The 27877-nt window shown below is 44.6% G+C and overlaps 1 protein-coding gene across 8 annotated transcripts in view; it reads right to left on the bottom strand.

Annotated features, from left to right (window-relative positions):
- ANKS1A (ankyrin repeat and sterile alpha motif domain containing 1A) overlaps nucleotides 1–27877 on the bottom strand; it is a 180361-nt gene that overhangs the window by 61358 nt on the left and 91126 nt on the right. For all 8 annotated transcript variants that reach the window (XM_047860139.1, XM_047860138.1, XM_047860140.1 and 5 more), the window contains 2 exons: nucleotides 26547–26667; nucleotides 11677–12266 (listed from right to left, as the gene is read on the bottom strand). In XM_047860139.1, the coding sequence (XP_047716095.1) occupies nucleotides 11677–12266; nucleotides 26547–26667 (711 nt within the window). The remainder of the gene's footprint in view (nucleotides 1–11676; nucleotides 12267–26546; nucleotides 26668–27877) is intronic.

Raw genomic sequence — 27877 nt, 5'->3', positions numbered from 1 at the left:
CAAGATAACATTACCTATATATTAACCACAAAGAGATTAAAAAGCCGACCACCCCCCCTCACATCGGTGAGGTGTGAAGAAACAGGCTCTCTTCAGATGTTGTGAGTGTAAGAGTAATTTTAATATGCATAAACCCTTAACACAGCTGTTTATCCTCCAGAAATTTATCTTAAAATGACTTTGTGTAAGGATATGAATTGCAGTATTATTTATGTACATATTTTAAAACTTCTATTTATTTACTTTTAATTAATTAATTAATTAATTAATTAATTTTTGAGAAAGAGAGAGAATCCCACAAGGGGCAGAGAGAGAGAGAGAGAGACAGAGAGAGAGAGAGAAAGAGAGGGAGAGAGAATTCCAAGCAGGCTCTGCACTGTCAGCTCAGATCACAACCCAAGCTGAAGTGGGCTTAACCCACTGAGCCACCCAGGCGCCCTGCAGTATTATTTATAATTAGGAAAAACTTAGTAACATCCAAAATATCCATGTAGACAAAAGTTTTAAAATAAATGATTAAGTATAACCATACTGTGGAATACTATGAAATACAAAAGAGAAAAGGAAACACTACGTACTTAATTAGATGATTTTCAAAAATACATTATCAAACGAAAAAAGCAAGGCTCAGAGCAGTGTGTAGAATATGGCACCTCTTGTCTTAGGAAGAAAAACACTTAACATGTTTAAAATGCTTATGAATGCACCGAATACTTCTAGAAGGATACTCAAAAACTCAGGAAAGGAACTGGGTGTCTGGAGGACAGAGAGGGAGGCATTACAAAATTATATATTCTTTGGTACCTTTTAAATTTCAGCCATATAATACTGGATGTTATAACTTAAAAAAAAAATCCCCAGTGTATAAAAATTCCATTTCCAGGGCTGGCTTTGCCTGAACATCTACATGCAGTTAGATATGAAGACTGTTTAAGACAGCTATTCCCTCCCAGAGCACAGGTCAACACCTTGGAAACGTTCTGGTAACTCCTACCCTTGAAGCGCACTCCTCTGCCACCACATCCCAGCTTCCTTGGTGTTCCCTCCTATCCTCTGGGTCAGCAAAGAGGGCTCAGCCAGCCCCTGGAGATAAACTTCTCCAGCGTCATCCACCCTAGGAGTGTCAGTGAGGGAAGCTATTCCCTGGCAGCAAAATCCAGGACTGCCTAACAGAGACAAGGCACTCCCAAGGGTTCTGGGGCAGCTCTGCTGAAAATAACTAGTTCCAAAGTAGAAAGGAACCGGAACATTTACACAAACCACACCACTTCAACGGAGTTTACGATGGCTTCCTGGTTGTTTAAATCAGGACAGGCAAGAACAGACTGCCAGACAAATTGTCATTTGTAGGCCCCTAGTGAGCTTAGGCAGTTTTCCACCTGTCCAGACAAATAAACATGCTGCCGTGAGTTATGGACAGGTGGGCCCTGTGGTGCCGGAGACTGGGTCATTAGAACGCGTGAGGAAGACGGAACAAGATGCCTGAGAAAGACTGCTCAGCATCTCCGCCCTGCCCACAATCTCCGGGCCACAAACATTCTTCTTACCCACTGGCTACTCCCCTGGAGGAATCAAAAGGGAACATCTATGGGAAAAAGCAGGACAAAGAGAAGTGAAGGAACCCTAGGCAAAGAGGGCAGCCATCCACAAAAACAAAGAGCTGCAATCAGAGAGCACACCTTTGAGGGTGCTGGTGCAACACTGGGGTACAGGAAAGAGCTCTGTGTTGCAGGTGAGGTCCAGATTAATTGCTTTCCTACAGTCTTCTATAATAGAAAAGCCTGTCCCTCACTTTCTGGCCAGGTAATTACTTAGCTGCCACTCTGACCACACAGCACATCTCTAAACAAATTAAACTTCTCGGAGGCCTATTCATTTCATGGAGGCAAAAACACAGAAATATCGTTGTCCTGTGAGAACAGACTGAAGCCAGCTTGTTTTGCTATACTTCACGGGGCTCTGTGTGAGCCACAGATGATGAGGGCTAAAGCAGCCAGCAGGTCAGATGGGCAGGAGCACGGCCAGACCAGACAGAGGCATTGCAATGCCTGGCATCTTGACCCGAACCAGACCCAAGCCCGCATGCACTACCCATTCACTAATCAGGCAGCCACAGTCCCTGGACAAGGCTAACAGAGGCATCCTCCACCTCCAGCCGGACATGCCAGAGGTAATATAATTCACCATCTGGAATAACACAGAACCCACACCCACACATACACACCTACGTGCACATATGCTCATAAAGATGACCTACATACCTGGTGTCTATGAAGCTCCCTCTACACCAACCTCCCTAATCCACCCTGGATCAGAGAATGTTTGAGGCCACCAGCATCTCCCTCTCTAACTGGTAGCAATTATCTGTCTGGAACCTGTGGGCTTGACTACCAAGAAGAAGCATTTCAGATTCATCAGGCCTTCAGCCTTTAAGAAGTCTTTCAGGGCATCGGCACCATTTCTTAGTTCCAAAAACGATGGTGCTGATACTCAGACTCACCTGCCCTGACCCCTTGACTACCTAGTCATCTGTACTTCTCGCACAGGATTTCTGTATTCGAGATTCCTGGCCATCAGCTGGTCTAAATAATTTTCAATTTCCTTCTCCTTGCTTTATAATCCTGGTTTTTAGATTTTATTTCTGCTTTCAGCATGTGACGCACCCATGGAATGGATTTCCTAAGACAGTGTCCTAGAACCCAATCTCTCTTTCACCACGCACTCAATGATCCTTGCCCAGGATGACAACAAGGACGATGATCAAGTTTGGGAAATTCTTACAGATTCAGATTTCATTTGATAGCTTAAGGAATACATGTATGTACATAGGCTTCTATGTGTACACATATAAGAAGTCACTCAACACAAATTAATGGGGAAAAAAAGGCAGAGGGGAAAAAAAAAACAAAATGAAAAAAGAAGCAGGTGGCAAGAGTGGCTAAAAAGAAAGTGAAAGGAAGTTAAGTAAAAGTCAGGTAGTAAGATATATTTGTAAGACAATGTAAGTGTAGAATGGAATCTCAAATTTGTCTGACAGGAGAAATTAATCACTAACAGAAAGCAGCTTGACAGCTCAACTCATGCCTGGCCCCACCCCTCCTTGTCCGAGGGCCCCTCCCCCGCAGCCTCACCCCCATCTCGCTCTATCCTTCCTCTTAGCTTTATTCTTCTCATTAGCACTCTTATCACCAACTAGCGTACTACAATTTTACTTACTGTCTTCTCTTCCCCACCGCCCCCCCCACCCAGCTTTCTAGAATGTCAGTTACAGAGGGAGAAGGGATTTTGTCTATTTTGTTCATTGCTCACCCCCAGTGCTTAGACTAGTACCTGCAGCTTAGCAGGTATTCAACAAATTAGTTGAATGGATGGAAACTTCTCATAAAAATACACTTCAATTATGTATTATTGTTGATTATATGAAAATACCTCTACTTGATTCTCAAACACAACTGCTGAGAATATAAGATTTACTATTTCCTAAATTATACAAAATAGTCTGTATCCAACTGATGCCATTACTAGAAAAAAAGGAAGGAAGAGCAGAAGCAAAGTATATAAAGAATGTCCCAGAAAATGTTTCTGTGATTCTCAGCATTTGTATGCACTGGCATAAAGATCAAATTCTTCTCATATATTCACCGACATTCACTGTCAACTAAGCTTTTGGTCTGATGTTTAAAACAACAAAACATGGGGCGCCTGGGTGGCTCAGTCAGTTGGGCATCTGACTTGTGATTTCAGCTCAGGTCATGAACTCAATGGTTTGTGGGTTCGAGCCCTGCCGTCAGGCTCTGCACAGACAGTGAGGAGCCTGTCTGGGGTCCTCTCTCTCCCCCTCTCTCTCCAACTCCCCTGTTTGTGCCCTCTCTCTTTTAAAATAAATAAATAAACTTTAAATTAAAAAAAAATTAAAAAACCAAGCATAAGGAAACAAAAAAGAGGAAAGAGGGGGAATTCTCATCTTCTGGCAATTTCACAAATAACCACAAATCCCTACCTGGTCCTTGATGGTGCTGTCCTGAAGGGGGTAAATACAACCAGAATGTTTATGAAAGGACAGGGGGCGGACAGCGTGGCTCGGTGGCGGATGGGGAAAGAAGTGAGCTAACACTACAGGCAGTAAAATGCTGTGTAGAATAGAAACATGAGTTAACACTGGCACAGCTGTTAAAAAAGAGAAAAGAAAAATCCTTCAGGTGGAGAAAGCTGGGGAAAGGCCTCTCCTTGATGCCACCAGGAAGAATAAAGAATGAAAAGGAACGGTACATGAGGAAAGTAAGGAGGAAGAAAGTAAAAGACTGGAAAGGGCATAGATGAACAGGGAAGAAAGAACAGAGGGGAAACAAGGAGATTAAAAAAAAAAAAAGAAGAAAAGAAACAGGAGTAAAAAGGTAGGAAACGCAGGGAGGGAGAAAGCTGGAGAGGAGAGGAGAGCATGGAAATGAGGACAGAGCAGATAAAAGCCAGGCCTCCCCAGACTCCTGTGCTAAATGAAGTGGCAGCCACAGGGAGAGGCGCCCTTCCAGGCCAGGTGCCAGCCGACCCACCCTTCCCGGCAAGCTGTCCACTAGGAGGCATGATGTCACCAAGAGCTGTTTGGGGTGGGGGTGGGGGGTTGGGCACACCAGTCCTCTCCTCACTAACTGCAGAGCCAGGACTAACTCTGGCTTACTCACACCGCTATGTATGGTGTGGCCATGGAAATGCCCATATATGTATTTTCAAATCTGGGCTAACAAAAATCACTTGAATTTATCAGACAGAAAGGCAAAACTATTGATTCAGGACTGCCTAAAAAATAAGTGAGATTATTTTTAATATTACGAAAAAAAAAAAACCAAAAAAAAGCTCTCAATCATACCAGACCACTTAAGACCAAGGCAAATCCCGAGGTTCTAGGATAAAAGTTGTAACTCCTGTGTGCACCAGGAAGCAACTTAGACACTCCAGGCTCCAATCTGTCCCCAGAGGTAGGAGTATCACATTCTTGTCTAGAGTGGGCTGGCTAGGCTCAGCAAAAAGACTATACAGCATGCTTGTTTACATACTAAAGAACAATACAAACTGCAGACTCCGAGTGTGGAGGAAAGTTTAGCCAGTCAGCAGAAACTCAAGCTCAAATCTCTTTATTTTATATCTAAGTCCTTTTTCTCCTAGCACACCCAACTCTCAAGGGTTAAAAGCAACCAAAGCCTCTGTGGAGTTGAACCAATCAGCTTGTCTCTTGATGACATCATGCCTCCAACTGGACAGTTTGCCGGGAAGGGTGGGGCGGGCCAGGGACCCGGCCTGGAAGGGCGCCCTCCCTGCTCCTGCCCCTTTTCTCACCGAGGGATCCGAGAGCCAAGGGTCCCCTCTGCTACCATTTCAGATGAAACCAGGCCATTCCCCAAATCCCTGGCCAGAAATTATTCTCAGTTTGTACAAAATGTATACAAAGCACGTTGTCCCTGCTCTTTACCCGTTTCCCACTTGTTTAATATTTATGAACGCTGATTACAAAACACACATTTATCACTTAAGCCTTCAGCCAAGTTTTAAATTACTCAAATGTTTATGCTAAGTAGACAAGCAGCCTTCTGTGGTTTTCTCTTTCATAAACTTCAATCCCACTCAAAGGCAGGTATGTGAGAGACCTATCTGACCCCAAAGACTATACACATTCAAGCCACAATCTGACCAGAAAGTTATTTTTGTTCTTCTTGCGAGGTCTTTATTTCAGACGTTAATTGCTGCCGCTGCTGCGGTGTGCACTCGTGGGTGCAGAGGATGTGCGCCGAGCAGAGACAGAGGATGGAAATACATCTAGGAGACGGTGATTCTGGGGCACACAGCTGAAACGCTGACGACACACGCCACAGCTCTATGGAAAGAACGGGCTTCTTCCCTACAGTTGGAGGTGGGACAGGCTTCAAGTTAGATGATGCATTTCTCCTGTTTCCCAGCACCTTGAATATCCACACCTTCTAGCTCATCTGCAAATGAAGATTAATTTACAATTTACATGCACGAGCCATGTTTACTGCTCCAGCACACAGCCATCTATGTTTGCTTACGCTTGATAGAAATAGTGCTTAAAAATGTTGGTATCACTCAGGGTCCTCTCAGGAAAAAGACGGCACATTCAAACGGGGCGACCAAAGGAGCTTAATAAAGGGACTATTATTATTATTTTTAAAATATTTATTTATTTGAGAGAGAGAGAGTGAGTGGGGGAGGGGCTAAGAAAGAGAGGGGGAGAGAGAGAATCCCAAGCAGGCTCTATGGTGACAGTGTGGGCCGAGGGGCTCGATCTCATAAACCTTATAAGCTGTGAGATCATGGACTGAGGGGCTCGATCTCGCAAACCTGAGATCATGACCTGAGCTGAAACCAAGAGTCAGAAGGTTAACTGACTGAGCCACCCAGGTGCCCCAATAAAGGGATGGGGTAGAGTAGGGAGAGAGTATAACAGAGAGAGAAAGCAACAAGAGAAGAGAGAAACAAGGGAGAGAGTGAATCACAGCCAGGAGTCTCAGGTTGGAAGCGTGAAGGGGAGGAACTAGTTATCAGAACCCAGAGACAGCAGCTTTGGGGAAAGGTCCCTCGGGGGACAGCTGGTCTTCAGTAGGAGGACACAGCCAACCCAAGATTTCTTTGGCCTGGTGATGCAGTCCATACAGATCCACCTTCTGGGGCACACAGGCAGGTGGAGAAGGGTAGGGAACATCCCCGAAGGGCAGATGGAAGGTATCCTGCACAGTGTCTAACAACGGGAGAATAGTTGAAGCAACAGCCAACACACCAGCCCTGTGATATAGCCACGTAACAGAATACTATGCCTCTCAGAATTCAGATCTGAATCTGGATCTTACAGACACTGCCATGGTAAGATACCCACAAAATGCAGTAATTAGGTAAGAAAAACAAATTATAAATCAGTAAATATATTAAGACCCCAAATCTGGATATACATCAAATGTTAACAGAGGTTAACAACATGTAGAGAGATGTAGGTGATTTTCCCATTCCTGACCTATATTTTAAATGTTTTGTTTATGTATAGCTTTTCAGTTAAACTTTTATTACACCCCTATTCTATCGGGCATCGTTAAGATAACAACGAGAGCTTTGACTTTTAACTGGTAAATGGAGAAAGTATCTACTGAAGCTTGGATTTAGATCTCCTCTGAGGCTGAGCTCTTTTAAAAAGCAAACTCTATTATTTTTCGTTACTGAAAATCTAACCGAAAATAGGGAGAATGCTAGTGTCATAATGAACACCATCTCAGGGGTCTACCTGAACCAGGCTAACTTTTGGAAGTCCTCTTGTTCTGGGTAATCAGCAAGGGCTGCACTAGGCACCTGAAAGGAGCAGTCTGTATCTGGAAAAAGTGACTCTCAATCTATCAGCTGTACAGGTTTCCCAGCTATGGAACATCAGCCCCAATAACCAACCAACCAGCCACTGCTGGCCATTATGTAAAAGAATACATTTGAAAAATAAATAGTAGAGAGGGCTGCCGATTTCTCCCCCACTTCTCTTCTCTTCTCCTCTCAGGGAGTTGGCAGAAAGGCTCATTAACTTCTTAAAGAACAATGGAGGGCTACAGCCCTACTTTTCCAGGCTGGGCCGACTCTTCTGTCTCTGGGGTGGGCCAGAGTCACGCAGCAGGTCACGGGGTGAGGGGCTTGAACTCCACTGCTTCCTGGTCACTCTGCCAGCACCAGACAACTCCCCTCCCCCCCCCCCCCCCCCAAAAGTTCTGCTTTTCTTAAGTTCTGAAGACACTCTGGGCCTCAGTTCCCATTCTCCAAAGCTTTAAGCACAATAATACAAATATCTACCATTCGCTCAATATTTTATGCATCTAGAAACTGTGCTAGGCACTTACACATCTAACCGGTAAAAACGCCTCTGAAACACAGATTTGACTGCCTCTGTTTCACAAATACCGGTAACAACACTGAGGATTCCTGAGGCCACTCATGCAACAAGGTGGAGTTGATGGTGGAGTGGGGGCTCAAAGCTGGGTCTGCTGGCTCTGGAGCCTGAGCCCTGTGTATTACCCTGTACCGCCTTCTTAGAAGCAGCCTGGCAGACTCGCCCACAACCCCATCTGTGCTGGGATCACTGCCGCCTGGGCCCCACAGTGAGCTGAGTTGGACCCACGCTCCTTCAAAACAGCTTTCCCCACTTCCAGGGGATCTAATGATGAACCAGAAAAAAAAAAAAAATCAAGCACAAGATACGGTAAAGCAGCCTTCAGGCACTGGTCAGGGGTAGAGTGGGGAGCAGTCATTAACTAATGCCCTGTTCCAGGAAAGTCTGCCAAAGCCCTGTGTGTAGGGCCAACCACTGGGGGAAACACTTCTGAAGTTTCTCTTTAGCTAGAGATATCCACAAAAACCAAGTATAATATGACTCAAAAACAATGAAGGATTTCGCATGAAGGGCCCTGTTAATATTCACTCGTGGTCTTCTGAATTCTTTCCAATGAGACCTCAGTTGCCTTAGTTTTTCAAATTTGAAGTGTAACGCTGCTTCTGGTGATTCAGTCACATCACGGACTAGCCCAGGACACCTAGACCTCAAACAGTCCCTGGGTTCACTGCACCTACGTGCAATCTCTACCTGCAACGGAAATGTTAGCATATGAACCTCCTCTCACTAAGGTGCCAAGAGACAACTAGTGTGCTACCCCGAAGGGCCAACTTCAATTAAAAGCTAGGTGGTGCTTCAGTGATTTCATGTCTCTTCTCCAGGAGGAAATGGTGGAGCTCGTAGGACTGCCTGGCAATGCCGCGTGGTAACAGAGCACGGATATCCTGTGGCGAATCACCCAGCATGATCTACCTCTTGGCTGGAAGAGGTATGCTCAGGAGATGAGGCCAAAAAGAAGAGGTAATTGGTTAGACTGGTAAAGCTGTCTTCCAGCCCATTTGAAGGATTCTGAGACATTGCCTTCATTTCAAATCAAAATACTCACTTTTCAGCCTCATGTTCAGGCCCCTCCCACTATCTGGTCCCAATCTCACTCCCTCATTTCTTTTTCTTTTTTTTTCTAAGATTTTATTTTTTTTACTTTGTTAAAAAAAGTTTTTTTTTAACATTCATTTATTTTTGAGAGAGAGACTTAGCGCAAGTGGGGGAGGGGCAGAGAGAGAAGGAGACACAGAATCTGAAGCAGGCTCTAGGCTCCGAGCTGTCAGCACAGAGCCCCATGCAGGGCTCGAACTCACAGACCGCGAGATCATGACCTGAGCTGAAATTGGACGCTCAACCCACTGAGCCACTCAGGAGCCCCATAAGGTTTTATTTTTTAAGTAATCTCTATACCCAATGTGGGGCTTGAATCCACCACCCCGAGATCAAGAGCCTCATGCTTTTCTGGATGATCCAGCCAGGTGCCCCTCTACCCTTATTTCTTATGCTCCCCTATACAAATTCTACACTCTATAGAAACGAAATGACCTAAGCTTTCCCAGCTCTACACCTTTGCTCATGCTATTCTCTTCTCCAAGGCCCCTTTCTTCATTCTTCTAGCTTCAACCTGGTTTTCACCAAAACACTTGGCTCTTTAATTCCACTCCCCTTCTACCCTTTCTCACCTCTTGTCTCCACCCTCCCCACCTCCACTGATATTTATTCTCCATGGGCCCCTCCTGCCATTTCAGAGCACACTGGATTTACCTTTTCTTTTCTTTTTTTTTAATAAATTAAAAAAATTTTTTTTTAATGTTTATTTATTTTTGAGAGAGAGAGACAGAGCACAAGCCAGGGAGGGGCAGAGAGAGAGGGAGACACAGAATCTGAAGCAGGCTCCAGGCTCCAAGCTGTCAGCACAGAGCCCAGCTTGGGGCTTGAACTCATGAACTCCGAGATCATGACCTGAGCAGAAGTCAGCCACTTAACTGACTGAGCCACCCAGGCGCCCCTTTTATAATTTTTTTTAAATGTTTATTTTATTTTTTGAGAGACAGAGAGTGAGCGGGGGGGAGGGGCAGAAAGAGAGGGAGACACAGAATCAGAAGCAGGCTCCAGGCTCCGAGCTGTCAGCACAGAGCCCAACAAGGGGCTCGAACCCACAAACCGTGAGATCATGACTTGAGCCGATGTCAAACGCTTAACCAACCGAGCCACCCAGGCGCCCTGGACTTATCTTACTCTTTTTTTTTTAATTTTTTTTTTTTTCAACGTTTATTTATTTTTGGGACAGAGAGAGACAGAGTATGAACGGGGGAGGGGCAGAGAGAGAGGGAGACACAGAATTGGAAACAGGCTCCAGGCTCTGAGCCATCAGCCCAGAGCCCGACGCGGGGCTCGAACTCCCGGACCACGAGATCGTGACCTGGCTGAAGTCGGACGCTTAACCGACTGCGCCACCCAGGCGCCCCCTTATCTTACTCTTAAACTGCCTAACCCTATACTTGACTGTAAATGAGTAAAAGACAAAGGCAGAGCACACATTCCTACAAACACACAAACTCTGTGTGTCATCTCCCATGGGCCAGGGAGCTCTCTCACTCAAACTGATTTTCCTCAAGTGGCCTAGCATCTAGTACGGGCTCACCAAATCTTGGTTTATGAACCAGTGAAAACTTTCTACTGCACAGGATACCTCAGCCCGACTACCCCAAACCTCATCTTATCTGGAGAGAAGAGTGCAGTAGGAATTGCCTCCGCCCTGTTCCCACACCGGGAATGGGATTCACTCTGGTTTACATAACTTTGCAGCTGCAACGTGAACAGACTTGGGTAGGGCATTTAGTGTACAGATTGCTCAAATGGATGTGTCAGCTGCACTGTTCCCCTCCTCTCAGAGAGCTAAATTCATCTCTTGAACATGTTCCTGGGAGATAGAGCCAGTCCCCTTCAAAGGCAGCTTCCTCTCAGCAAGAAGCCTGCAAGGGTAGCACTTTCACATTCTCTGGGTGTTTACCAATCTTTGAGAAACACATTCTTCTGCCCAGTAAGATATGTCACAGGTCACCGAAAAATATTCGGGTACATATTTCTAGCTACTCTATAACAATGGTTACGAAAGGAACCTGGGCCTCAGACTCCAAATGTTTTCTCCTCACTAATCTCCCTTTGTTTTTGGAACCACCTAGCCCTCTGCCTCATCAACCCGGGAATGTGGGACGGGCAGAATGCTTCTGCTGGGAGAGGCGTTTGGTCTGCAGGGGAAAGCAGTGAGAATAATCACAGAGGAGCAGAGAACAGAAAAGCCCCACTCTGGTCCCCTTTCAGCAGGGTCTCCCAACGCTCACCCCCTCATCCCCTCCTGGCTAAACCCTGGATCTTCACTCTTCCTCCTGAAGACTCACACAAAGTTCTCTAGCTGTTCTTAAGCACCTTTAGGGTGAGCACGACTCCCTCAATGGTGGCTGATGGGATCCAAATATTTCCAAACAGCATGTCATTTCTAGGAACTGCCTCTCCCTCGGACCTGCTCTGCCTGGGGCCTCCACCCTCCAGTTTACCCGTGAATGGACCTTTCCTTTGCCATCTGGGCAAGAAGATCCCCTGCCCTGGCAACGTGGGGCCTGCCTCCTCACAGCTGCCAGAAACACTCTGGTCGTAGCGCGAAGGAACCAGGGCAATCCTGGCCCATACGTCCTGGTCCCGGGAGTCGGCGCACAGGGGAGCCGTGGTGGGCTGTGGCTCCCTGTGACGTCACATGGCCTTACCTCATCCCACTCCGAGGCGAAGGAGGGCGACTTCTCCAGCCTCTTCTTCCCGATGCTGCAGTTGGACAAGGACTCGCTCCGGCTCCCCATTGTAGCGTCCTCCGTGGGTGAGCAGGTCAGGAGATCAGAGTCAGACTTGGACAAGCTGCGGCTGAGTTTGAGTTCAGCTTTGGGTTTGCTGGTGGGAGGGGCTCGGCTTCTAGCCCCACTCCGGTCTCTTTCTTCCTCGGCACCACCAGGGTGTTGAGATGCCGTGTGAGTCAAAGTTTCGGGGTGCGATTGGCTGTTGGTGGTGGGCAGGCCAGCTGGGTAACCCACTCTCTTACTCTGGTCCAGGACACTGGGCGGGGAGGCTCCAGGAGCGTGCACACCCGTCTCCTCCAGCTGCATGCTGGCCTCGTGACAGGCGCCCTGTGCGGGGGACCCTTCTGGATGGCTCTGGCCAGTGGCAGAGAGCAGCTGGAAAGGGTCCTGCCCCACCTCACACACCGGGGAGGAGCCGTGGAGGAGACCTGAGAACTGCTCTGGGACCTGCCCGTCCTGCCCCTCCGCAGAGTCCTGGCTCCGGCTGCTGCTGCTCCGCCTGTGGTCTTGGAGTGGACGGAGAGACAGAGAAATAAAAAATTAAACGTGGCAAAAATCAACAAAGTTCCAATGCAGCGAGCGTACGGCAGAGCTGAGGAATTCAAAAACAGGGAAAGAGGGAAGCTGGATGGGCTGGAGAGAGGACAGAGGGAAAGAAGAGAGGGGAAGGAAGAAAACAGTTTCGTATTGTTCTTAATGTTCAATTTGTACCCAAAGTCGGAGCATTTATGAAATTCCAAACACTGCCCTGATTAATGCTATCTGGCAGCCCTCCCTGTTGCTAGGTCTCTGTTAACATTAATGACCAGACCTTGCTATATAAGGCTAACAGTGCTGACTATATCCTACAGAAAGGACACGAGTAAGGGACAGAGAGCAAACACGGAGTAAAAGTGAGAAAGAAAGAGAGAGAGAGTGCCAGCGAGCAGGCGAGACTCACTCCTGGAACATCTGATACATTTCCATAAAGGCCAAAGTGTTATTTAGAGCCGCCCGCCCTCCCTTCCTCTGGCAAGCAGCAACAGAGGGGAAAAAAAAACGGAGGTCATGATCTACAACCTGCAACTTCTGGAATTCTTTAAGGCAACGTGCAAAACAAAACAGCAGAGAAGTAACTGCTTCCTTCCTCACAGGGGGCTGTTCAGGGTTCCACGCCTCATCCTTCCTTCCTCAGGGAGCAGACTTTTCTGGGTTTTTTTTTTTTTTTTTTTTTTTTTGAGAATGTGCACATCTCACTCCTTCCAAAGCCTCCCAGCTGCTCCTATTTGTTTAAGTTTAACCTCAGTTGATCCACTGAAAACAAAACGGTCTAATTTGTCAATGCCAAGAGATATTTGCAGCTCTCTCAAGACCTCCCCAACATCTCCAAAATCTGACACTACTAGCTCAGGAGGCCAACTACTACTGTATACTCACCCAAGATATCAAATGCCTCTGCCCTGAAGTGGCATAAATAATTGACCAAATCAGAGTCCCACGCCAGGATCACACTGGGGCACCCAAGGGGCTCGCCCTGTGTGAACTCTCACCCATTAGGGATTTTCACCCACATCAGCAGCCCTGTGCCCAGTACTAGCTCACATTCCTAAGCTAATATTCAACGTTATCTGCTCCGTAAGTGGAATCTACGGGACAGATACCAAATGATTCCGTAGTCTGCCCAAAGCTCCCAAGTACTGTTCGCGAGATCAGAGAATCTTAGAACTTGAAGGGGCAAGGTCAAATATTTTTACAGATGAGAAATCCAAGGCCCTCGGGCCTTTGGTGGTTTTGTCCAAGGTGGTGGGGGAGAAGACTTTAACCTAGGCTTTTCTGATCACCTGGCTCTGGTTCTGGCTATGCTGTTCTCTAGCTGTGTGGCCTTGGCACTGATCTCATCCTGCTGGGCTTCAGTATCTAAAATAAGTAGGATGGACTGCCTGGTCCTTAAAAATCCTTTTTATGCAACAACGGTGATGACAATCCAAGTCTCCACCATGCTCTGATGGCAAACTTCTCCTCCTCAGGGGCTGCTGCAGATCCCTGCCTGGGTGCCTCTCCTGCTACTGCCTGCATAGCACCCACGCTCCTTCACCAGCCTGCCTGTAGCCCAAGGCCCCTTCTTGAAGCTCAGTTCCACAACTGAACAGTGTCATCAGGTGAGGAGGGGAGTTTATAAACATGATGCACTAAAACAGAGTCTTCACCGGCAATGCCAAGTGTCCCGCAATGCTGGCTCTTCCAACGCAGCCTTTAAGGAGGGGTCCCAACAACCAGTTCTCATAATGAGCCCATTGCCCTGAGGTCTGAGTGGGGACATGGTTCCATTCACCCCACTTTCTCCAGAAGAATGGTTCAGTCGCCACAGTCTGTTCAGCTTTTGGCAAGCCTGCAGAAGCTTCAAGGGGGCAGCCAATTAGTTCCACTTTATGGCTCCGATTACTTATCCATAGGAGCCCAGAAGTATGAACTTTGGCATCTCCTTCCTCTACACTTGACTGCTTCAGGATTTTCACACCCCTAACTCACAAACTCTATATCCCAAAGGTCAGGTCCAGAGCACTGAACAACTTGAATCTTTTCTCTAGGGAAGAAGAAATGCTGCATATGTAAGAGTTCCATCCAGCTTAACTTAGCCCCAGGAAGCCATGACTTTAGGGCTATGAATTCCACATATGACAACTGGAAGCATGAACAAGGCTGCCCCGTAGTGTTGTGCAGTGGGGCCAGAGAAGACGACACGCAACCACCTTATGGGGGTTCAAACCAACAGCACTTCCTAGAAGAGGCCGATGGGGAGAGTCAAAATTGCTACCTCTGGGACCCTACCCTAGTGGCCAATTTCCTACAGATTCCGGCCCAAGGTGCAATGTTCCTCTGACTGCATTTGAATACAAAAGAGGACTTTGGTAACGGGAACACAGGCTTCTATTCCTTTGTATCAGCATCTAGCTCCTTATTTAACAATATTTTGGGGAGGGAGGGGAGTTCAATGACAAAGGGAAACCAGAGTCCAGAACGGGGAGTTAGCCTGGCTCACACTGCCTGGGTGGACCTCAGAACCCAGGCTGCAGAGAATGTTCTGTCACTGTGGGAGCTGACAATGAAGGCTCTGTCTAACAGCCACCCATTCATGCTAGCCATCAATGAAGAAAGAGAGACAGATGCCAAGAGCTCAATACCAGACAGATGCCGGGGGAAGGAAGTGGGCAGAAAGAAGGAATGGAAACTTATGGAAGGAGGAAATATGTGAAGAGGAAGAATTTCTGAGGGTCATAATCCCATTAGAGAAAATACAATCTACCAATACTTTATGGGGTATAAGAAATCACAGAAAGGGATTCTTATAATTACATGACTTACCCAGGCAATTCCCTAGGAAAGACACCTTGGTATTTGAAAAGCTTGTCAAGATCTAAGACCTTCAGGATCTTAATAAGCCCCATAAAAAACTATATCCAAGGATAAGCTAGATTTCCTGGCAAAATCAACAGGTAGGAAAAGAACTACTCAGAGGTCCTTTCCTTCTGTAAAGTCAGGATAATATTGGGTCTCTTAGGGCATTAATAAAATGTGTTAATATAATGTTAATATAAGGCACTGATCATGAGCCAGAGAGTGAGCAAATTACTTAACTTCTCTGTGCCCAGTATTCTCACCTATAATTTTGGAATCATAATAGTACGTACTTCCTAGGATTGTTGTGAGAATTATACATGTAAAGCACCCAGCACCACATTTGGCACATGCCAGCCCTCAATAGATATTAACAATTCTTATTATTCTCTGCACAGGATCCATTACAACACATTTTGCTCACAGATGAGACCAATAACTTGTCTGTTCCTCGTAGGTTTGTGCAAAAGCTCACCAAAGACAGCGTACGTGACACATACAAACATCCATCGCCTTCATCATCCTTACAACTCTCGACAGCAGAAGGAAGGGACAGAAGGTAATAGAGCAAGAAGGGCTGAAGTGAGATACAGGCCCCAGAACTGTGGCTGTAACCACCCATTCCATCAATAAGCACATGCAAAATGTTTGTCTTCATGGGCCACCCAAGAGATAAAAAAGATGAAGACACTGAGTGTGCTCAACGGGCTTACCAGCTATCCAAAGAAACTAGCATATGCACAAGTGACTAGAATTCCAGGCGAAAATTAATAGATGAATAAACCAAATGCACAGTGAGCAGAAAGGAAAGTGTGATTGTTTTCAGCCAGAAGGATTCTCAGAAGATGTAGCTTTTGAGCAGGGCCTTGAAGGAGAAATAAGGTCTTGATAGGCTTAAAGTTTAGTGGAAATACATTAGAAAAAGCAGAGACAGGAACCTCGGTGCCTGGGCACTCACAGACTTTCAGACTCGCAGAAGAGAATCCTCAGGCCTTAGGCTTTCCCTGACTGGGAATCACTGCGCTCCCACCTTAGAACTATGCGGCTTCTGGGGCGCCTGGGCTCCAACTCGATTTCAGCACAGGTCATGATCTCACGGTCATGAGATCGAGCCCTGTGTGGGGCTCCACGCTGGGCGTGGAGCTTGCTTAACATTCTCTTCCTCTCTTTCTGCCCCTCCCTGGCTCGTTCCCGCATGTGTGTGCACGCATGCGTGCACTCTCTCAAAAAACAAACAAAACAAAAAAACTACACAGCTTCCACTCCTCCTCCCATACTGCCTTCAGCCATCCCTACAACCTGCCCTTCTAGGAGAGAGACAAGGGGCTAGGACACAGGGACAGCTGTTTCCTTACTCTCCCCATATATCAAGGCCATCTGCTCTATTGAGTAGCACACAGCAGCATGCTAATTCCCAGCCCCTTCAACTTTCAATCTTTATTCATTCTGGGTGTTCATTTTCCTTTTACCCTGTGAGCCGCTGAAGCAAGGGGTCTTCTGTGCTGCATTTTAATTACTATGATGATCCACGGGGGATCTCAAGGGCTTTTGAACAATAACATTTTAACATTTACACATTTTTCAATCACCCCCCTCCCACCCCTGTCTGTTTAAATTAGGGCAAAAAAATGCAGCGTGTGTGAGAACTTGCTAAGTCAAATCAACCCTCGGACACAGAGAAGAAGGTTACTCTGGCTACCCAGACTGTTGTGCCTTCTTCGTTTCCGTTAGGATTGGAACCCTCCAATTGCCCAGTGGCTATGGTGAGCACCAGGAACTGGGTGTGCCCAGGAGAACTCCTAAGTCCTTGGCTACTTTTGAAGAGCCACCGTGTTTTCCTCAGAAGGAAGGTGCCGACTAGGTTATGCAGGGACTTGCTGGCGACTATGATCTGATAAGACAAGTAGACCTAGCATCCATTCTCTGGTCCACGGCAATCAGAGAAACAGAAAGAGACCTGGACTGGGATTCAGGAGGTCCAAGTTATAGTCCCTCCCTGGGTCTTTTTTTAAAAAATGAATGGCTGTAAATGCATTGTCTAGGGCTTTGACATTTAGTATGATTTGACACTGATTAGATGAATTAAGTTCCCTTCTAGTTCTATGATGCTAAGAACGTGAATAGCAGCAGGGCTCTGGATGAAATGATTTAACCTCATGGTTAAACAGGCTTTTTGGATTCAGCTAGACTGGGGCTTAAGACCCAGCTCTAACACCAAACTTCTTTCTCATCTATTAAACAGTGATAAAAATAGCCCCTACCCGGAAGATTTGTCATGAGATATACAATGACCTAATCAGTGTAGATGAACTCAGCACATGGCCGCCCATAAGCAGCATTCATTAAATGGTAGCTATCATTATCATCATTTTTCATTTACAACCATTTCCGAACTGCTCTTCATGCTAACACTGCACCCAGAGGCTGGTTTCCTTTCTCTCGACTCTGCAAAGGAGACTGGTTTCTTCTAAGTGGCCCTATACTCTAGATAGAATAAAACTCAAATGCCAGAGAAGGTCCTGTCGTTCTACGAGTTCAGGTCAGGGTGATGTGTGCCAGCACAGCGGGGGAAAAACTTTCAGGTCAGGAACCTCCACTCACTGCAGCACCCACAGGTACAGCCCAGCTTTGGGACTCGGACTATTCTACTTTGACTTGGTCCTGATTACCTGACATCTCCCCCATTTCCTTAAACTCCTCTTGAAGAGTCTGTCCCCTCTCTGTGGCCCCTCAAACTTCCCTATTTAATACACCAGCTCTGCTTGGATCAGTTTCCAACCAGCCATGATACTTAACCGTGCCTAATTTAACAGCACACTTGCTGTCTCTATTTCCCTTGATCTGCTGCCAGTTCCAGCACTGGGTATTCACAACCATTTGCTTTCTCTCCTCCAGTTGCTGGAATGTTGAGCCCTGTTGAATACTCAAGAAACAACTGAGTCCTCAGCTGGCTTCCAATAGCTACAGTGTATTAGGTACCAGTTATTCTATGCTAGACATGCTGCTAAACACTTTCTTTTCTAATATTCACAACCACGGGGTAAGAATTTGAATCCCTACTTTACATGGAGAAAATGAAGCTTAAAGAAGTTAAATGACTCCTCAAGGTCACCAACCAGTAAGTGGTAGAGCAAGAATCCAAGTTTACTACCAAGCCTAGCTACCCTTTTATTCATCTCTTGAAAACTGTGGTATCACCATAAGATTGATTCCTCATTTCTCCCACTCTTTTTAGACTGTCATCTTTCCCACAGCACCTATACTCTTGGGTAATGACATCAATTTCCTGAGAAGACTTAGATCAGACAAACTTCCTTACCTGTTCTCAATACCACACATGTCAAACCTTGGGGATAATTTGATCTCTTCCCACCTACCTCAGGGAAGTATCTCCCCATCTTGAATTTTCCCAATAGCCTTCTAACTGCTGAAGCCTTTTTCTAGTCTTCATTGCTTCTAGCTCTTTCTATTATCATGTGACACAGTTTACCAGTTATCCCTGGTACCCACTCTCCCCTTCCTGCTTGGTCATGGGGTTTTTTGGATTGGGTCAAACCACCTACATTAAAGACTACATTTCCCATCTTCTTTGTAGTTAGGTACAGTCACATGACCAAATTCCGGCCAACGGGTTCTAAGAGAAAGCGCAACTTTTGAGAACTATCTTTAAAGTTCTCTCCTTTTCTTTCTTCCTATGCTGACAGCTTGAACTTGAATAGTCATCTTGAACCATGATGACAGAAAGAAACTGGTTTCTTGAGCATCATGAACTGTCACGCTAGCCCTTGACTTCTTACCTCTGGACTTCTGTCTTATTTAAACAACAGTTATTTTGGGGTTTTCATCACATTCAGCCTTGGCTTCTATGACACTGCATTATCCTGGTTATCTTCCTATGTTTCTTTACCCTTGTGCTTCTAAATATAGATTATATTCTTGACTTCTTCAATCTCTCTAGTTTTTCCCTCAGCAACTGATTATCTTTTATGTTAACCACCACCTCAACTTGGATGATCCCTGAATCTGCATTTCTAATCTTTCTATCTCTCTTGAACACTAGACCTACACTTCTAAGTTATTTATGGGGTATCTTTCCCAATATTCATTATCTTTAATATCCTTAACATATGCAAAACTGAACTTAACATCTTCCTTCAAACATGTCCCTCCTCAAGCCCCTATTTCTGTTAGGTGCACCATATTTTCCCAAATAACCAGGTTCAACACCTAAGAATCATCATGAATACCCCCTCTTCCCGATTCTTCCACATTTGATTGTAAGGTCCCGTTAATTCTACCTCCACAATACCTCCAACATCCATACCCTTCCTTCCTATCACTTCCTACTATTAGCTTAGAGCCTAATTTCCTTCAAGAGATTCCTTGAAGTCTCTTGACTTCAGGATATTCCTGCCTCTAGTCTCTCCCAACTGCAATCAAAGATTCCACAATTATACATATGTAAAGCATGGCTTCAATCCTGCCATCTTACTCGAAAAGCTTCAACAACACTGCACTATCTTTGTAATAATGACTGACATTTGAGATCCAATACTCTACACAACCAGTTCTTTGTTTGAGCCAAACTAGATTACTTACCATTCTCCAAACACGAGCTCTATCATCTCCTAACATTTTACTCTTGTTTATGCCACTCCCTCTGGCTGGAAGACCCTCTCCTTCCTCCTTACTTCTGCCTACTAAATAGAATTCTCTATTCTGGGGTTTAGCTCAAATGCTACTTCCTTCATAAAGTCTTCCTGATCTCCTGCACTAACATAATTTATCCATCTTTTGAATTTCAAAATTACTTTACACCAATCTATAAAAATTTAACATATTATTTACCCTTTCGTGTATTTTACATATATTTAACATATAATACCCTTTCGTGTATTTTACGTATGCCTCACATATACATATGTATATAAATGGCCGTCGATACATTTTATGGAAGAAAATACAGATGTATATACCTCACAAGGCTTGGACTTGTTTTGCAATGGAAAGAAAAGCAAACTATTCCAACTCAGAAATAGAAATTGAGGGGCGCCTGGGTGGCGCAGTCGGTTAACCGTCCGACTTCAGCCAGGTCACGATCTCGCGATCCGGGAGTTCGAGCCCCGCGTCAGGCTCTGGGCTGATGGCTCAGAGCCTGGAGCCTGTTTCCGATTCTGTGTCTCCCTCTCTCTCTGCCCCTCCCCCGTTCATGCTCTGTCTCTCTGTCCCAAAAATAAATAAACGTTGAAAAAAAAAATAAAAAAAAAAAAAGAAATAGAAATTGATAAGAGCAAGGCAGTTGTAACAGTAGGGCTTTTGGCAGAAGCTCCTCTAATGGAAGAAGGTGAGAGACGAGGAAGCTGCTAAAGATAAGGCTTAATTATTAAACTGTCTCATACACACATAAATATGTATATATATATATTTTGCATTTGGAAAAAGCATCCAAACTTACTCCTGGGAATCTACCATGAAAAGCTAGCATGGGCTTCCAGGTAAAGATGGTGGATTGAATACAGGTACCAACTTACTCTTCTTCCTGAAGTCTTACTAAACCAAATATAAAAATGGGACACAGATGGAAGCATACCTGAGAATCCCAAGCTGGCAAAGGGAAAAGCCAAGGCTTATACTATGAATTTTCTAAAGGCTCAGGAACTGGCAGCGCTTGGGACATGGGAGTAGAGGGAGAAGCTAAAATAACATTTTCCTCCCCTCCAAGAGGATTAAGGTCTTCGTGCTCATGCACAAACTTCACTTAGATCTAAACGCATGGCTCTCAGGAATATTGACTTACTTCCATCTAAAAAACCTCAGAGTGCAGCTGCGTGCCAAAGAGTCCACATGTATCACTGTCTTCAGATAATCATTCATCACTGTCCTAAGCTAAGTAACCACTTCACCTAGACCTAAGCACTATCAGTGGATGCTGCAGAAAGCACCACAGAGAACAATGATTTTTAGAGCTCTTGGCTACTTTCCCACTTGCTATCAAACCTGGAAGGTTGTCCAGTTTCTCAGAACAGTATGTCCAGAGTGCCCAGTGGGCAAAGAGTTAAATGCTAAAGAGAAATAAATGACTATGCCACATGAAACTGGAAACATGCTCTCGTTGCTAGTTATGCTAGCCCTGAATAAGGATTTCAGAAGACTTCTATGTTGGAAATCACTTAAATAACAGAGGAATACCTAGCTGCATAAAACTACCATAAAACCATCTGGGCCTAGTGCCTTTGTAGAGGGATGAGTTTTCTGCTTCATTGGCTGCTTTCTACTTCTGTCAGTTTTTGTTATATCTACAGACATAAATGGTAATCTGCAACTACCAGATTATCATGCATACCTTGTCATCAAGATGCTTACTCATCAAGCACTAAATGCTACTGGAAACCCCACCTCAACCAGTCATTGTGACGGACCATTAAGGGTCCCAGACAATTCATCCTAGGGGGATGGCAGCAACCTAACTAACCACAAAAATTTATTCCTAGAAATTCTCTTATTATTTTAAAATTCTCTAAATCTGTGCTTATATATGTTCTTTATACTATTCCTACATGTTGTGTTTTTTCCTCTTTTCTTGATCAGAATTGTCAGAGATCTTTAAAAAAAAAAGTTTTCATTGTAATGGTCAAGTCTATTTTTTTTAAACTTCCTTATTTCTACTTTTATTTTTTTCTTTAACTAACTGAAATGTAACACACATACCATGAAGTATGTGAAGTATACTATCTGCTTTTATCTTTATTCCTGTTACTTTCTTTTGGTTAAGTTTTAGTCTTTCTTTTTTTTTTTTTTTTTTCAACATTTATTTATTTTTGGGACAGAGAGAGACAGGCCATGAACGGGGGAGGGGCAGAGAGAGAGGGAGACACAGAATCGGAAACAGGCTCCAGGCTCTGAGCCATCAGCCCAGAGCCTGATGCGGGGCTCGAACTCACGGACCGCGAGATCGTGACCTGGCTGAAGTCGGATGCTTAACCGACTGTGCCACCCAGGCGCCCCTAGTCTTTCTTTTTTTTATAACAAATTGAAGAATATAAACTTTCTCCTGAGTATCACTTTGGCCAAATATTACCAGTATTTATATGAAATGTTTCTGGTACCGTTAATTAATTTCTAAATAGAAAAATAAGAAAAAAAAAAAGATAGGCCACTCACAGACTATATAACACTAATAAACAAGATGCTCAATTTCACTAGATCACACAAAGGCCAAATACAAGGGACACTTTTTTGGCTTACCATGGTGAAAAACATTCAAGAGTATTAATATCCCAAGTTGGCAAAGGAATGGGAAAGTGTGTGCTCATAAGCAATCAAGCAGGGCAATTCAGCTCCACCAGTTAGATCTAGACAGGTACTTGCACTCTGGCTGCCTAATTCTACTTTCTATCAATGCCTTTTAAGAAATACTCTTATAAGCATGTAAGAATATGTGTACAGAATGTCCACACCAGCTTAATTTATAACAGAGAAATACTGGAAGCAACATAAATATCCATCTACTAGAGAATGGAAAAATGAGCCGTGGGATATTTAACAACCATTAAAAAAGAATAAGGTAAGGCAGATCTTTAAGAACTAAAACAAAATTGTACCCATGATCTATAGACAAGGTAAATTAAAAACAAATAAACAAGTGTGCAAAACAGTTTGTAAAATACATTTTATGTTAAAAACAAACAAAACAATCTCACATAGTCACTTTTTTTTTTTTTTTTAAATAAAGACAGCAAAGGACCTTAAGTTGACACTATACTTTCAAACTGTGGACATCTCCAGCAACTGTGAGTAGCCGAGAGGTGAGAAGACTTGACCATTTTACTTGTATTCACTTCTATATTTTTTGAATTTTTTTTTTCCTGTGAGCTAATACAAATACACTCTTAAAATGCAATGTAAACAATCTCCCATCCCATCCCTCATACTGTAGTTTCTTGAATTATAGTAAGGAGGGCTGAAAGCTCTGGTAGTCTCATTAGCATGGCCTTTTGAGAACTGATGAATTAATTTCTAAAAGCTGCCTAAGATAAGGACCTTAGTGGAAAAGCAGAAAAGACTATGTATTAATCCATGATCTAATCTGCAGACTTGCCTCACATTTACCAACTTTAGCAAGCATTGCTTCCAGGCTACAGAGAAACTGGCAGAGCCCATTTTCATATTTAATGCCTCAACTCCTTTGTCTGAAAGCTCTTTGAGTGACCCAAGCAGCTCGCCTGGAGGCAGGCACACCCCACAGGCTGTGGTTCAATTAAATCTGCTTCCCGCACCACCCACTCTTTTAACAGTTAGCCCAGTACTGCAGAACTAAAACCAAAGCAAAGGAGGAGTAGATGGGAGGTCTTAAGTCCTCCGTGGCGGTTTCCTCCTTAACCTAGAGATCTCTCTTGAGTTGGGATAGAAAATTCCTGCATTTGGGGCACCTTGGTGTCTCAGTCAGTTGAGTGGTTGAGCGTCCAGCTCTTGGTTTTGGCTCACGGTTTCAAGAGTTCGAGCCCCGTGTTGGGCTCTGCACTGGCAGTGTGGAGCTTGATTGGGATTCTCTCTCTCTCTCCTTTTCTCTCTGCATCTCCCCACTCTCACTGTCTCTCTCTCTCAAATAAATACATAAACTTAAAAAAGAAAGAAAGAAAGAAAGAAAGAAAGAAAGAAAGAAAGAAAGAAAGAAAGAAAGAGAAAGAAGAGAAAAGAAAAAAAAAGAAAAGAAAAGAAAAGAAAAGAAAAGAAAAGAAAAGAAAAAAGAAAATTCTTGCATTTGTCAGCCAAGGAGACCAGTCCCCATTTATGAAGTCTGTCTGACTTTCTCATTTTCTTCCTTCCAAAGGCTGAGCAGCTATCTTATAGTGGGTCCAGATCAAGCCTCTGAAAGAGAGAAAGAATTATAATCTCCTTCCTCCTCGACACTAAAAATGCTTCCTTGAGAACCAGTTTGAAACAGAGCATTACATTAATTACTTGCTTTTTAAGGGTTAATTTCAGTATGATTTATTATTAAACAGCTGAGAACTCATTGGTGCTCTACTCCACTTGCTCTATATGTTTTAATTAAAAACCCACCAATGTGATTAGAAGACTCAATACAGTTAAGATAGCTCCCCCAGACTGTCATATAGATTCAACACAACCCCAATAAAAATCCAGCAGGATGTTTTGTAGAAATGAACCAGCTCACTCTAAATTTTTGTATTGAAAGATAGAGGAACTAGAATATCTAAAACAATTCTGAGCAAGAATAACGACATGACAAAGGCAACAAGGATGGTCTTCAACACATCATGCTGAAATAACTGGATATCTATGTGCAAAAAAATGAATTTTGAAGCATACCGCACACCATATTCAAAAATTAACTCAAAATGGGTCACAGATCTAAACGTATACCTAAACTTACAACATTTCTCGAAGAAAATATAGGAGAAAATAGTTGTGACCTTATCCACTTATCCACATTGAACTTCATCAAAAATGAGAGCCTCTGCTCTTCAAAAGACACTGTTAAGGGAATAAAGAGAAACCACAGACTAGGAGAAAATCATATATCTGATAAATAGTATGCAAAACATACAAAGAACTCTCACCACTCCATAAGAACACAAACAACCCCCCCTTTTTTTAAAGAGCAAGAGTTGAACAGACACTTTATTAGCCATATGGATGGCAAATAATCACATTAATAGGTGTTCACTTCATGAGTCATTAGGGGAATGCAAATTAGATCCATAATGAAATATCACTAGGCACCCTATTAGAAGGACTATAATTCTGAAAACCTGACAATATTAAGTGCTGGGAGGAGACATAGCAACTGTAACTCCGATGGAAAACCAAAACGGTATAAGCACTCTGGAACACCGTGTGGCAGTTTCTTACCAAGTGCAGCATATAATTCAACTAGGACCCAGCAATTCCATTTCTAGTGTTTTCCCAAGAGAAATGAAACCGACATTCATACAAAAACTTGTATGCAAATGTTCATAGTAGTTTGATTTGTAATCGCCAAGGACCATAAATGACCCAAATGCCTCTCAACTGGAGAATGCATAAACTGTGGTGCATCCATACAATGGAATACTACTTGGGAATGAAAAGTAACAAGTTACTGGTACACACAACAACACGGATGAATCTCGAGTGAAATTACGCTAAGTGAAAGGGGCCTGACTCAAAGCGTACATACTGCAGGCTTCCCATTTATAGGACATTCTGGAAAAGGCAAAATTCTTGGAACAGACATAAAAGTAGTGGTTGCCAGAGGTAAGGGAGGGGTGCGGGACTGGCTATAAAGGGACACAAGGGAGTTTCTGGTGTGATAAAGCCATTCTCTATCTTGAATGTGGTGGCAGTTATATAACTGTATTTGTCAGACTTCACGGAACTGTACACAAAAGGGGCAGTTTATTGTACTTAAATTATAACTTTTTTTTTTAAAGCTCCAAATGGAAACCATAAAAAAACAAAACAAAACAACCACTATAAAAATGACCACAAAGTTTCTGCATGCTGGAAGAGAAACCTCTTAAACAGGACCATTAAAAACAAGGTCTACCACATCATACACATACGCACATGTCCTCTTTGCCACCCCCTACCCTCTGACAGGCCCAGCAGAGGGCAGTTCCAAACAAACCATCGCAACCCCCATCCTTACCGGAAGCGTGACTGTCTTAGCATTGAAAGGAGGCACAAATAATACCCCACGAAGGACCTAGTACCTGAGAGCTATAAAGAGCTGGGAGAGGCCACAGAAGTTCCTTCCAACTGCAGGGGGAATGGCACTGCCCCTTCTTGTTCTTCCTTAGAACGAGGCTGTCACACACTCTCCAGCAGTGCGCTCACCCCTGTCGTGACCGCGTTTACATCGTCTGCCTGGCTGTCCGTCCTGCGGCACTCACTCCCTCACGGAGGAGACGGAATTTTGCAGAGGCAATGAAAGTAGGCCAAGGCGACAGAGCACTCTAGTTACCGGGTGGCAGCCAATCACGGGCCCCTCCCCAGGAGCGTCTCACTGTGAGGTCAGGACTCAAAGCAGAGCCTGTGCCGTCAGCCTGCCCCCAAAGGGACTGACTTGTTGGGCTTGTTTTTCCACAGCCTTAACTTGAGGGTTTATGACGGATACCCCAAATCAAGCTCCGTTACGCTGCGGGCCATTTCTCCTTCCATGGTTCTTACCTGGTCTGACCTAACCACCTCCTTGCTTCGCGTGCTGAAGGGTGGTGAGCCAACTCTACCTAACACAGGGCATTGACAATGAAAGCTCATAATCAACACCCACCACCCCCAACTGCTATGACACCCAGCTCCCTTCTCCCAAGGAACATCATCCTCTCCTTCCACTCAGGATCACAAACTTTAAAAAACCCTTTCAAGGTTGTCTCTGATGGGAGCGGGGTGGGGTGGGGGTGTACCTTTTGGTCTTCCATCCACGGATACCAGCTTCTTTGTTTCTGCTGTTAACAAGAGCTCATAAGGATGCTCGTCCTCTTCCCTGGCTGCACTTCCCTGAATCCAGGGTCTCATGGCCAAGACCTAAGAGAGAAGACACCACAGAACTTCTCATGTGGGTGGCTAATACCAAGGCAGATTATGTTGAACAAATTCAAGATCCCTGGCTCCTTTTTCACCAGAGAGGAAGAAGGGGGGAAGAGAAGTAAATAACTCAGTGTCACGTGAAACCACAACTGCTTTTCTGGATATGCACCTGCACCTCAAATCTCAATGGCCTTTGATTAAAACACTCCCCTTTCCTTACCTCATTATATCCTTCAAAAAGCCATTAATAAAATCCAAGATCCTTCCTTCTCTTGCCTCTCCCATCATAACAGTATTCTGCATGGTTTCTTTGGGGTGAATAGTAGCTTCCAAGCCGTTTTTAGCTATGGTGCATCACAAAAGCCTCCTTTCTCCACGATTCTTTCTTAATATGCACACATACTACCCCAAGGCTGGAATCCTTCCCACCTTCTCAGGAGGGAATCAAATGACTTCTGACTGACCCTGAATGACTGCCCCTTACTAGAAACTAGAAACAAAGTGCTCTATTGGTCCTTCTCTATTTTTGTGAGCCTTTCTCCGCAGGTCCTGGGGGTTACGGGGAAGTTTCTCTCAAAAGCCAGCTTCCTACTGCCTTTATGGTAATACAAGTTTAAACTAATTCCACCCATCTCTGTTCTGAAAAGAGTCAAGTGGCTAGGCAGTATGAATTTCAGTGCAGAAAAAGCAGCTCTGTCTATGGGGAAATCCCTGACCCAGGCAGCCAAGCATCTCTGCTAAGAGAATTGGCCCAGCACTGGCTCCTACACCTGCCAAACGGGTCTAGGCAGCTGAGGGCCTTGTGGCCACAGCTGGTCATGGCACCCAAGGAGCCACACTTCCTCCTCACATCGAGCCAGAAACACCATCATCAGTGCTACAGTCACACTGAGGGAATGGAGATCCTCGATTTAGAGGACAATTCTGCCTCATCTGTCGTAAGAATCCAATGTGTTTCGTAGGCAAATTAAGAATAATCACGTATCAGCTATTGTGAGAGCAAGGCAAAGCACAAAATGTCCCCTTGAGCAGTTTGGCTAGAAGTGATATATTATGAACAGAGGGGTTCAGAGGGATTCCCACGTCCGCCTAACAAACAGCGGTACCCTACGAATGTGACTCTTTGGCACATGCAGAAGCCTCTCCTTCAGGCATGTCCCACAGCTCACTGGAAATGAACCAGGTTTGTGATTCATCACGGTTTTGC

This window comes from Prionailurus viverrinus, chromosome B2, assembly GCF_022837055.1.
Source record: "Prionailurus viverrinus isolate Anna chromosome B2, UM_Priviv_1.0, whole genome shotgun sequence".
NCBI lineage: Eukaryota > Metazoa > Chordata > Mammalia > Carnivora > Felidae > Prionailurus > Prionailurus viverrinus.
Note: the sequence above shows the minus strand (reverse complement) of the source record. Positions and strands in the feature narration are given on the sequence as shown.